Genomic DNA, 13,704 nt, shown 5'->3' with positions numbered 1-13,704 from the left:
TGCTCCCCCAGCTGCGATCGGAGAGCGGAATTTTGTAGGGTTTCGCACGACCCAAATCATGAAATGGCAGATTATAAATTATGCCCCTGCGAAACAAATCTAGTTTGGTTTGATGCCGTCAAGATTTTGTGTATTACAACTAATTTTGATTGTTGGGCTTCCTCCGAATATTTTATCCTCATGGTTGTTAATTCTCTTGTTCTACTACACGTGAATTCCTGCAAATCCATTAGTGGTGATAACCTGTGCTCGTACTTTTTCTCCTCAGACTCGAACGTTGTTGCCAGCTTCAGTGTAAAACCTCAAAACCCGTTTCTTCCAAATTACTGCATCTTTTAGAGCCTTCATTTATTGAGTGTTTCCAACTTTTGCAAATGTTAGGAACTATCTAACACTAAAGACCTAACATACAAAGATATGCTTCTTCATTTTCCAGCAGAACAACAAAATTTATATCACAAGCAACTATCCAACATGATACCTCCTTTTTAAGCACTCATGGTAAAGAGCATTAGCGGCAAATGATTGAATTTTTTTCCAAAAAAATTAGTCCTGTTGCATAAAAGAATCAGTAATAGTGCCAAAAAAAGGACAAAGGACAAATACAGCTTATGTTAGTACAAGCACAAAGCTGTTTATGTTCCTTGTCTTCTTGCATATACTGCAGCCACAGTAAAACTCTTACAAGCGAGAAAAACATATCGAATTTATTTCTTTGCAACATAAGTATTTAAGAAAATACAGACACAGCTGCGACATAATACATGCTTATGACCGACGATGTTTATAGCAGCTGTGAGTTGTCATGATAATTTGAGTTCTCCTATCATCTCTTCTAGTTGATGCTTATTTACACAATATTGTAGTGCAACCTATTTGTACACAGCAAGGATTTAGCAATGCAATGAAATTCAACGAGGGTAACTTGCACCACTGGTTACCGAAATTTTTAATCAAAGTTTTACTTTGGTCCTCTCAAACCTTTAGGTACAACATTCGACACCATAACTTTCAAAATAGTCCCTATCAGGATTAACCACTAATTAAGAAATTGTCAACACCAGGCTGATCCTTTCATCCTGGCACCATCATCAGATCGGCCGTCGAAACCCATCTCATATTTTCCCCAATACTATCCATTGGATTGCAACCTCTCATTTACTTGAAATCAGACAATTTAACTGAATATACGAGATGAATGAAGGGCCGATGGATGTATTTCAAATACTTTAGGTTAAACAAATTATTTTTTTTCTCTAAAGCATAGACTAAAGTGAAACACTACCAAAAGTTCAGGGTGCCAAAGGACCAACTTAAATTTGAGGACCAAAGGTGAAACTTGACTAAAAGTTCAGTACCAACAAAGCAATTTAACAAGTATGGAAAAGAGTGCAAGAGGAGGTCATATCTCCTGGCTTCTGTAGTATGATTTTTTTAGCTTCAACCAAAAGGAGTCCTCACATTTCCAGTGCTTGAAAATTACCACGTTCTCCCACTTGTATTACGTCGAAACTTCTGACGGAACCGTTTCTTCGTCATGCACCATGCATCAATGAACGTGCTCACCTATGCACGAAAAGAGAAACAAAAAGAGGTGGTCACGTTTAACGAACAAAAGAAGAGGAACCATGAACACCTGAAGGAAAGAAAAAAAAAAATCAGACTAGGTGATTTGGCGGCAGATCCCTGGACTTCCATTTTTGCTTTTCTTTTTGGTTCGTTCATTTTGATTCATAAACACTGCCATTACATTACCATATATAAAACCACCAGATTAATTTCTCATCTTACTTCTGTAATTATGAAATTTGATTGAATGTTGAAATCTATAATGCTTAGGTGGACTTAACAAAACAACATCATAGAAACATCAAATGGTTTTTCAGTCAAAAATCAACTGCTTGGAATTTTAGTTTTATCTGATAATTGATTGTCATTGGATATTGTTCTATTTCAATAAGCACATCTAATCATGAATCGACTTGTATCGCAAATCCCAAAGTACCCCATGCAATGATATCCCACCAGTGACTTACATCCCCCTGCTAACAAAGTACGTAATTTCAACATCACAAAACATATTCAGTGGAAAACTGAATATAACAAGTACTTATTTTACTCTATTCTCAAATGAAACATGTTTACAGGAAATTCCGAACTCCTAATTACCACTAAGGGTGCGTTTGGTTCGCGCTATCTTTTAAAGATTCCTAGTAATCCAATGGGAATAAAAAAATATGACGGTATTTGGCTAAACGCACTAAGTAATCTAGTTGGTAATATTAAATTCACTTGGGAATAAGATTCACCCCAAAGTACTAATCTCATTCCCTTGAGGGAGGGTGGGTATCCTCATATTAATGGATTGGGGTAATCATAATATGTCTAATCTCTTTTTTTCTTCCTACCCGCAGGCTAATTGATATTATTTTTCTTTACACTCTAACCTTATATCTCTCTCTAAACTTATTTTTCTCTCTAAAATTCAACTTTTTTTTCTCTCTCTAAACTAAGCTTTCTCTCTCTCTCTCTCTCAAATTTCAACTCTCTCACTCCCTCTAATTTCGACTATATTTTTCTTTCTATTTTTTTAATTGTTCTCTCTCTCTAACTTATACTCTCTCTCCCTTTTTTCTAAAAAGATGTTGAAACTTTTGATAACATTATCTAAAATTAATTAAATTAATTAATTAATTAATTGTATATTTTTTGTAATATTAAATAACATGGCTAATTAATATTACCGTGCGAACCAAACACAGAAATTTCACATTCTTAGTAATAAGATGAATAGGAATAAGATTCTTGGATATCTTTTATTCCTAGTAATCTTTCATAATGCGAACCAAACGCACCCTAAAAGTAATCCATCTGTTTCAAATATGAGTAAATTACTTCTTACATTGCTAACGATCTTCGCGCCAAACCAGGCAGAATCAACACCATATGGAGGGGGAAGAACCTTTACTCCCTCAGACATGGATGGTGGAAGAATCTTGTGGAGCTCTTTCTCTAACCTCTCTGAAATTGATTAATAAGAAAAAACAAATCAGCTAAAACAGAGTATAGTATTTTGAGTACATATCTTAAACATAAAAAATCAGTTTAAAATAGTCATGTTGCAAAAGTTGCTAGTGCTGAGTAGAGGTGGCAAAATAGACCCAACCTGGCTGACCAACTGGATCCAACCCAAAATCAATGGATCAAGACATGACATATCACACAGAACATGGTCTGAATAACAAGCTTTGGGGATTAAAATGCAGCCCCATTACAGTCCAATCATTCGAGCAATCCACATCCTTGAAGCCAGATTCCCAAAAATAGTAAACTAGATAAATCTTATTAACTCGATTATTTCACAATTGCATAGTATCTTGAAAATTAGATGTATATGTCCAAGGTTACAATACTCAAATTTAGAGAAAATTACTTCTTTACCCTTGTAAACTTGTGATATTTCCTATTTACCCCTTCGTTTCAAATATATCCCTGAAAAGTTTCTTTCTTTCTTTCTTATATACCCCTAATTTGAAGGTTTATTTGAAAGAATTTGGGTTTTTAGAAGGGTATATTAGAGAGCAGATTCTTTTAGGTGTAGATATGAAAGGTGGGAACTTTATAGGGGTATATAGGCAATTGTCCCTTGAATTTAAATGCATACATTGTGCATTGAAAATTGATTTAACAGATATTTTCCTTAATTTTGTTAAAAAAATGTGTTAAAGTTGGTCAAACCAGGTCCAAATCCAGGCATGCAATTTAAGACCAGGTCCAGGTTCAGAGATGTGAGAATGACTGAAATCCAGTTGCGTGTCAGGTCCGAATACAGTGTGCAATTAGAAATTTTAGCATTTTGTCTGACCTGGTTTTGAGCTGGACTAGGTTACTTTCCCACCCTCACTTTGTAGCAGTACAGAAAAGATATCCTATGTTACATTACAAAGAATTTTCAGCAATCATACCCGGTAAGCCAGGTAAACATGAAGTTCCACCAGCCAAAACCACTGTCTTGTACCAACCATCATCACTCACAATCTCCGCATTGAAGCAGTGATCCATACAGAGAGCTACTGCTCGATGCAAACCCATTGCACGCCTGTAACAACAAATCACTGAAAAAAGTTCACACACACCCCTCAAAAGTTCAAAATTTTATGTATAGCCTGCAGAAGTTTAATCACAAATGTCCCCACAAGATGCATATATCCTTTTTAATGAATGCCAATTTTGGAGGGACATATGATATTTTCAAGAAAACTTTCAGAGCATTTATAATTTTATATACTAAAGCGTGCTTATGATCCTTTGGTAACAAATATGAGGACATCTGTAATATTTAAAATCTTGGATGGCCATCGATGAAACTAAGGTGGTGGGGGTGTGGCGTGGGCTTGTGTTGGGATCGGGGGAGGCGGGGAAGAGATCAAGCTATTAAAAGATAGACATGCCATGATAGAGATGAATTAAAATTGCACAGAGACCATAATCATTCAACTCTTGGCTATTTTGAAATAGGCTTTGCTCCCCACCTTCACCTTTCCAATTCACAATTGCTCGACCTTTATTCAATTTCACTCAAGTTAATATCATTAGTTGAATTGGGAAACCTGTCAAACTTACAAGTATATATGCTAAATTTAACAGCTTTGCCTGTAATTTAGCAGATGGAAGAACAAATTCAAATAACTGTTTACCGTCAATAATAGATAGAGCTGTTAACTTTCACGGCATCCCAAAAGTCAACTAACAGAGAGAATTGAGATCAGAAGAAATAACAAATATTGCCTAAATAAATATATGATGTTATATTAACCTAGAGAGATGTATGATGTGTTATAGACAAAGAACACTGAGAAAATTGATTATTCTTTTTAAGTATCTAAGTGCCATAATCTTCTTGTTTGAATGGCCTAAAATTGAAATGCTATGCCTGGATAATTCATGCCAATTATCCACATTCAAGAAACTCTAGGAAAGCAACAATCCGCAATTAATTATGTAAAAGAAGATAAACAAAGCAAACTTACACCCCTCCCATCTGTGGCTGGAAAAGGATCTCTCCCGTTTGGAACCGTTCTTTCGACAGAGTAAACAAACCTTCACCAGGTATCTGACACAAAGCTTGTGTATCTTTACGTAGTTCTGCATCATAATCAACAGCTACATAGCATAGCTTCTGCAGAACACCAAGAAAGCAAAAATAGCTGGCTTACTGCAATATATTGGATGAAACTCTTATGTAGAGCATAGGTCTTCTCCATAATGCCAAAACCATGTAAATTAGTAAGAGGCCAATCACAAAAGGCTATAGAAGATATGTTGCATGAGATTAAGGGCATTTTAGTGCTTTGCGGATTTATTACACACGACACTGTAGTAATTTTCAAGCAAAAGACATTGCCAATGGGTTTTGATGCTATGCGGCGAAGTTTGATTTCATGGCACGCTGTTAGCAATCCCACATGGTGTGGAGGTTACTGAGAAGACTATGAGAATCAAGTATTCCAATGGTGCCAACAGAATTGAGTTTATGCTTGTATTTCTTTGCAGTTTAAGATGCATTGCCTCTCCCAATGGATTACATACCTCCTTGATGGTTCGAACAGTGTACAGGGACTCAAAATTCATATTTCTCTGTTGCATTAGCTCCCTGAGAAATCCAGTAAGTTTTAAGGCACCTTGTCCCACAATTTCGACACCAATCTCACGCATCACTTTACCTTGAAAGACTGTTATAAAGAGAATCTTGGTAAAAGTAAAAAGAATAGAAGCTAAAGTGAAGCATATACCAAATCTACGTTACATAGTCAGCTTCAGCCAAAAGAATAGCTTTATTTCTTAAAAAGCATTTATCTCTGAAGTACATATAAAAGAGAACCTAGTCCTACATGATCATGCATTTCTTGGTTAATTGCTTTAACCAAACAGAATGTGAATTCTATGGACTGCATCAATTTTTTTCCATCTTACATTTCAATGAATATCTAACAAGGAGCAAAGTTACACTGTTACCATATTTCAGATAGTGCAAATGAATGGAAATTCTTATCTGAAAATCTTGCCTATTTTAAGTGCATTTAAAGCTCTAATATTTTATCATAAGATTATTCGATCTGAAATTTTAAGATTATATTCAAATATCCATCTTTATCTAAAATCTTATCCCAACTATTTACGACAACACATTTAACAAATGTTTCCACAAATCCCACTGTAATATTTGATTAAAATGCCCATATTTACTGAATTTTCTTATTTCAATTTTTTAAGAGTATTGAGTAAAATTTCATCTGTTAGTAATCTGTGCTTGAAAAGAATCTATAATGTTAGAGTAAATAATGATATCTTTGGAGTTTAATATGTATTAAAACCTAACATGCCAAACTAGAACACTAAAAGAAGTAACCCTAGTACCTACAATAAGCGCCCAGTTTTCAAGGTCTCCAATGTGAATACAAATATCCAGATTTATCTAGAGTCTAATTGTAGTTACTTAAACCATGCAAGTACTGCAGGTCAATAAGTGTCCCATAACCCCGTGCAACAAAAAGGTTTTTCACCAATCATGTACCACAGTTGAGCTATAAAGTTTCACGTACTCTTCTTCCCACCATAGCCCCCCTTTATCCCAAGTTTAGCTTTAATCTTCATGATTCCGTAGCAAAAAAGCAACAACGGCCACCACCACCATTAAATAGTGATGGAAGACATATAGGAACTAGCCATTTTGATGAAAAGTATGACTAAATTGGCAGACAATCCAATAAAATATATCACCCCCTACATGTAAAAAAAAGATAGCATTTAATCCTTTTAAAATCTTGTGTGGTTAGCTCCTAGCGCCCTTTTGTCAACTTCCGGGTCCAAATTTTGTAAGAAAACCCTGCCATTTTAAATTTACTACCAAAATTTCTCTTCTTCTACCCCAATTTCTTCTTCGCTTGTCTTCCTCCTTCCCTTGCATATTCCTCATTTCAGATCCACACAAGATGATGACAGAGGATAAAAGTGTATGGCAGCTATGTAGTAAATTAAGGAGGTGGTGGTTGCACTAATGGTGGAGGACGAGATTGATGAGAATAAGAATGAGAAGAGGAGAACAGAGTAATATAGGAGGAAAAGGACGAGGCAAATACGTGGCAGTGGCATCAGCAGCAGCAAAGGAGGTTCTGGTGGAGGAGGAAGAGGAGCAGAGCAAAACAAAAGGACATTACGGTAAGGATAGGGTGAGGGTGGAGAGGACGAAGGGGGGCTGGGAGGTTGGTTGGTTGGTTGGTTGGTAAAGAGCAACAACCGAAATATTTAGGGGGTTAAGCCAAAAAATTATAAAAAATTCATGACTCTTCTTGTTTGAAAGAAAAATAGACAAAACATTATCCTCATAGGCTATATCATCATTGTGCAGTGTCCTACTTATTTTAGAGCCTCAAGTTATGACGGTTGGGCTATGTCTCTCTCCTATGAGCTTATAAGATAAGTTATAAGAGTATGATAAAATGATTTAAGATATAACACATAAAGGATGCCTACACATTGGAATAATAACTCTGAATAGAATTGGTTTAGTCTATAATTCCTAGAGTGACCTATCCAATCATTTGCTGGCGTCCTAACCCAGCAGTAATAATACTTCCCAATTGAACTAACAATTACATATTAATAGATGTAAAAAGGTAAAAGAAATCTTACTAGGAACAACAGAGGTGACATTAAAACCAATATTGACAACAATCCCAGACGTCCTTTTTGCAGCATACAAAGCTAAGACTGCCTGAAAATTTCATGATATTTACCATGTTATGACCAGATTTTTCAAGTTTATCCCACAACAAAATTTTCATTCTCTTAGTTAAATGCAAAAGGATGCAAAGAGTATGTATAACACAGTGCAATTGATAGTCTTTTGAACTCGAAATCTCCTAGGAAAAGCAGAAGAGTAGCCATATCATGATCAAACCGCAATAGCAAGTCCTCAAGTTGAACTCACACCTCACAGCGAAACAAAGCTGGGATACTACAACATGTGGAGGTTGTTAAAAAGCCATCTAAGTTCTTACTAAGAAACATGGAGTAATAATATCTAGGTAGGAGTTAAATCAAATATAGTCTCTAACTATGAAATATTCAGTGCAATTTATACCAAAATATAAAAAGAACAGACAAGAATATCTTCAAAAGAGGATTCTGAAAATTCATTATATTCTTTCTATCTATCAGGTAGTTGATGGACCCAATTATCAATTATGTACTATTTTCCTGCTAGCAGGAAAGAGAGAAAATTTTTCTAGGCAAATTGAAAAGTAAATTACAAGGACAGAATAGATAAGACACATACTTGGTCAATGGCACAGACAGCAGGAACATTCATATCAAATAGGACAGAGTATATTGTCTCTCTGTACTGTTTTCGAGATGCCCTAGCAGATTCAGTATCTGCAACATAAGTTATTACAAGAATGACCATATAGGAAAAGAAACTCTCCCTCCCAATACAAGATTATATACCTGTTTTAAAGCTAAAATATCTCAGAATGACAATTCTTTTTTAGAAAAGATGATGTAATTTTAATATCCGCGACACTACATTTTTTTTCTGTTAAAAAGAAAAGACCACTTTGATATTCATTGATTAGACTAAATTTTATTATCTAAAAACGTTTGTAAGAGGCAACTATAACCATGACATGCCAAATTTTAGTCTTATATAAAAAGTCTAACAGACTATATCTCATAAAATGTTAATCCTGATAGCCAGAACTGAACATGTTAGTGCAAGACCATTTCAGATAATCGACAGTTCTGCTCACCATCACAATGGCAGATTGGAATGATTACAATGATTGGCTGAGAGGATGGCTTCACACGCATCCTGTGAAAGCACCTAGTCAGAACTATGAAAGGCCACAAAACATCACAAGATCCATATATAAGCCTGTTATTAATCAAGATCAAGACAGTGGTTGAACAGAAAAACATATAAAAGATTGAGAAGTGAATGAAAGTATATTATCTAATATACAATAAAGAGAATGTACAGCTGAATAATATCTAGATAAGAAGGGATATAAAGTATCAGTTCCCATACATATAATGAAAAGCTTTAAGTCTCTCTTCTGGCATTCTTGTTATTTATGGTTCTTGTTACAAAGAATAGACTATCATTTACAAATAATAGGCAATTAAAAGGAACAAAAAATGGAGAATAGAAAGAAAATATACCTTGTATAAATTGTAGAAAAGAAATGGTGAAGCCTTGCATACATTGGTGACTCAATGTTGCCAAATTCCTGCAATTAGGCAGATTAAAAAGATAAAATAAATAAATAAAAAGGGTAAAATGAAAATAAAAGTTTGCCACATGATTAAAACAATGTAAAACAAAAATTTTTAAAATAAAAATTGAACCATGTGGTTTGATATTAAAGGCCTACAGAGGAAAACAAATCCCCGTCTTAAAAACGAAGACGTAAATTTTCAGTTGAAACTTATTTTCTATGCTGGAAAATAAGTGCAAATTGTACCAAAAAAGTTGCTGAGCGTCCAGAGGGAGAGGAATACTTGCTCCAACCAAACTTGCAATAACCCGATCCACCTTGTCACAGAAAATGAATAATTCATAAAATAAACTTCATTATTTGGAGAAATTTGATAGAACACTTATAAAGTGATCCGACTAGATAAAAAGCCACAGAAATCCAAGGTAAGATACGATAAGCCAAGCTTTCGAAGTTTTGAGACAAAGCCGGCATAAAGCAATGTTATTACCACCTATCTTCTTGTATCTTTCAAGGAACTCATGGCATAAAGTTCATGCTAATGACGATTCTAAGACAATCAAAAGACAATTTTTTTGAATTTTAACATGAACCTAATAGCTGTCAAATTAGTAAGCGGGACATCTAACAACTTTGTAAATGAAAACTATTTGTACAATCTTATTACAAATTGAAGCTTGATTTTCCGCCACCTGCAAATCAAATGAGTAAACGTGGCCATAATAGATGGAAAAATCAAAGAAAATTGCTCAAGAAGGAAAATAATTTCAAATATCCATAAAAAAATTTGAAGAATTGTTCAATGAAAAAGCCATGATCTCTTACCATCAACAATAACAGAACCTGGAATGACAGCACGTTGTGCATAAATTCGCATAAATGATAGTTGTGGGGTATGGCCATAGTATGTCCTGCAATGTGTTAAAGCAGTGCCAAGTAAAATAAAGCCCTCGTAATGGCAAAAGAAAGGAAGTCTACTATGATCTTTTAGCAGTTTTGAAAAGGAAAATAATTTCCACTCTCTAACACTCAAGAAAATAATAACAAGAACTGCAAACGAAAACCATAATTTCTCTGACCATAATATGCCTCCATTTCTTCCCTCTTCGATGTCTAAAGAAAGCAACAAAATGATAATTCCCAAAGCAATAAGATTGTAAGCTTCCAATATTGCTACCGGGGTAGATGAGGGGATGCATGATGCAGCCAATATGAACATAAAAGTGATCAACTTAACACTTAGTTACAGATCCATTTCATAATCAGAAAATAAGAATTAACGACAGAATTATTCTTATCTTACTACTTCAATAACTTATAATCTCAGCTGCAAAGTGGTAGAGACCATATAATATGTTAGACGGACATGGATATGGGATAAGGAGCACAATACAACTCGAATACAGTAGCTCAGCAACTTTGAAAATATTAGGATACAAACACAGCAAGGATATGGCTTATAAAATATAAATGTTTAATAAAATAAAATATAGTATATATATTTATAATATTTTTCAAGATAATAAATAAATAAATTCTAATTCTAAAAGTTATGGAAGCGTCTCCTTGTGTGGTGTTCACATGAACCGAAAAATAGATAATCAAACCAAACTGAAAAAAGGGTTTTTTTTTGTCATAACCAGTTCTGTTCTGATTCATAGTTTTATAACAACCGGTTTTTCCGGTTCAATTCTAGGGTTTCTATTTTTCAGAAAATCAATTAAAGCAAAACGGAGTAGTTTGATTTCTAAAGTTATCTCCGGTCCACTCTTCGTTTGGTTTCTCCGGTCCAAAAGCAAAGCTTCCTTTCAATTTAGGCGTTCGAAACCGGTCCCCTCTCTCACATCTCTGCCCTGGACTCACCCCCTTCTCTCACAGCTCCCTCACCAAACCCTCTCTAGTTCCCCTTCCCACTTCTACCCTGTGCTGCCTTTATCACTCTCTCTCTGTCTCTCTAGATCTTCATCGCCGCTCAACTGATGTGGGTTCTCATTGTTTTCTTTTTCTCTTTTTTATAAAAAACCTATCCAGACACACAACAGACATGCATGGTTCACACGTCAGCTATGCATCCTGCGTCCAACATGCATCGGATGCGGACACGGTTCCCCATGTTCGTGTAACAGAGAACATAACTGATTATAAGATTGCATGATTTAGTATTTGTGATTCCTAAAACAGTAACTTATCCTTCTAAGCTTGGATAAGTAGTTTAGCCAGAAAACAGAAAAAGAAAAGGCACAATTATAAAATTCAACCCAGTTTCTACAATGAAATAGAACTAAAATCAACATCAAACTCAGAAGAGAAAGGACTCATTTCCTGCTTACATGGATACTAATAATGTTCTCCAAATTTCCAGAAAGACAAAAAGTAAGAGGAACTTTTATTGCTCCAATGTTTCCCAAGATTATTTGCTAAAAGATGAACATCTACAAGATTCACAAGTACAGATTATATTAAAGTAGTACAATTATTCGATACACTACATGTTTTATATGGATGTTCACAATATTCTCAACTGTTTTCACTCTGAAATGGAAGGACACAAGATAATTATACAAAAATTTACCTGTTTATTACTTTCAAGTTATTTGCATAGTTTTAACAGTCCACTACTACTTTCTCAACCTATACTGACCTAATAGATGTACCCCAAATGTCGAAATTGGATTGTGTTTGCATGTACACGCATGTGCCCTCATTTTAAGTTGCTAACTTCACGACAAAATTTATATTAGGACAATTCAAAGAAAAGAAGGCATATCACAATACTCATCTCAGTTCCTACATTCGCACAGAATCAAATCAATCTCCAAACTTCCCAAAACTTAGTCGACAAATTTATATCCAAAATTTATTCCTCAAGTTGCAAATTGCGTTCCCAAAATTTATACCGCCTAAATTCACCAAAGAAGAAGGCAAAATCATAATGCTCACAAAAGTTCCTACACTCAAACAGAATCAAACCACTATCAGAACTCACAAGTAAGGCGATCCGCCCCTCAAGTGCGTCTCGGCGAAGACGACGCAATCCCACGGCTCCTTCCCGTTCTGGAGGAAGAAGATCCACAGCCGATTGTCGGCAACCAGCGCCCTCCACGCCCTGCACACGAGGCTACTCCTCGCCGCCTCCCGCGGCCCGAGCAGCCGCAGGATCTGCATGAACACGTCGGTGGGGATTAAATCGAACGCCCCCATCGACGAATTCGGATCCTCCCCGAGATCCGAGCTACTCCGGATCGAGCGCGATCCCGAGCTCGATGTCGAGCCGGATCGGGTGAGGACGGATCCCCACACCTTCCGAAGAAGCAGCGCCATGAATCTTAAGCCTTTGCGATCAATCTATGGGATACATAGGAGAAGACGAGGTTTGCGCGTTGGAATCGGAGGCTAGGGTTTTCAAAAGAGCAGGGTTTGGAGTGAATTGAGAGAGTGAACTAAAGCGTGGAGATTTGGAGCGGTTGCGGGAATTCTAAATCTAGGGTTAGGGTTTTGAGAGGTGGGGGGAGAGGAATGGTGGAGGTGAGGGAAGCTGCGAGGGGAAGGGGCGACGAAGGAAATGGAATGGTGGGAGGGGAGCGAGCTAACGTGCGCCGAGCTGGTGGGACACGTAGGAGAGGGCTAACGTGCGCCTAGCGAGAGCGCACGTGGCACGAGCAGAACCGGACAAGGTCGTGGCGCGGATCTTATATGAGTTTATGCGCCACGTGGCCACTGGAGACTGGAGGGAGATAGACAGAGAGAAATATCTTCTTGAACGTGGTTCACCACGCAATCTGTGGACCGCTCGGTGTATCTTTTATCATTGGACGCCGAGCTTCATGGCATTTAGATTTTTTATTTTTATTTTTTTTCGATCCACAAGATTTAGATGCAACTAGTGAAGTAGCGGCGGATAAATTATACTAGTGAAGTCCCGCGCTGCGCGGCGGAAAATTTAGGTAATTTTTAAAATCTTTTAAACAAACTTTTTTTGCTTTTTTAATTTGTTAATTTAATTTAAAATTTTAAACTTACAAAAAATAAATATAAAATTATATATAATAAAGAAATATACATTATAAATAAAATTATATATATATAATATGTAAGTTAAAATTAAAATTTAAAATTTAAAATTTATAAATAGTAAAATTCTCTCTCTCTTTCTCCCTCTCTCTTTTTCTTTCTCCCCTTACTCTCCCTCTCTCTCTCCCCGCGCACGCTCTCTCTCTCTCTTCCCCTCTCTCCCTCTCCCCACCTCCCCTGGTGCTCGCCCTCGCGCCCGCGCGCCCGCCCCGCTGCCTGGCCCGCGCCAGCGCGCCAGGCCTGCTGCTGCCCCCCGCGGCTCCGCGTCCCACTGCTGCCCGCCCGCGCCTCCGCCTTCGCCTCCCGCTGCCGCCCGCTGGGGAGAGGGAGAGAGAGAGAGAGAGAGAGAGAGAGA

The 13,704-nt window shown here is 36.6% G+C and overlaps 1 protein-coding gene across 5 annotated transcripts; it reads right to left on the bottom strand.

The window, feature by feature from the left end:
• LOC109718240 (actin-related protein 8) lies at window positions 682-12,900 on the bottom strand. 5 transcript variants are annotated; one of them, XM_020244358.1, is made up of 12 exons: window positions 12,265-12,879; window positions 10,104-10,189; window positions 9,525-9,595; window positions 9,223-9,290; window positions 8,811-8,872; window positions 8,339-8,436; window positions 7,693-7,774; window positions 5,590-5,732; window positions 5,031-5,179; window positions 3,966-4,099; window positions 2,903-3,021; window positions 682-1,566 (listed from the first exon to the last, which is right to left on the bottom strand). In XM_020244358.1, the coding sequence occupies exons 1-12, from the start codon at window positions 12,597-12,599 to the stop codon at window positions 1,480-1,482; spliced, it is 1,434 nt and encodes a 477-aa protein (XP_020099947.1). In that variant the 5' UTR covers window positions 12,600-12,879; the 3' UTR covers window positions 682-1,479. The 5 variants fall into 5 exon arrangements, 4 of the variants coding, with proteins under 4 accessions (XP_020099947.1, XP_020099949.1, XP_020099948.1 ...); XM_020244360.1 differs by having other exon boundaries at window positions 8,811-8,894; window positions 12,265-12,402; XR_002218404.1 differs by lacking the exon at window positions 682-1,566 and having other exon boundaries at window positions 3,966-4,115; window positions 12,265-12,898.

The sequence above is a fragment of the Ananas comosus genome, linkage group 12, assembly GCF_001540865.1.
Source record: "Ananas comosus cultivar F153 linkage group 12, ASM154086v1, whole genome shotgun sequence".
In the NCBI taxonomy this organism is placed as follows: Eukaryota; Viridiplantae; Streptophyta; class Magnoliopsida; order Poales; family Bromeliaceae; genus Ananas; species Ananas comosus.
Note: the sequence above shows the minus strand (reverse complement) of the source record. Positions and strands in the feature narration are given on the sequence as shown.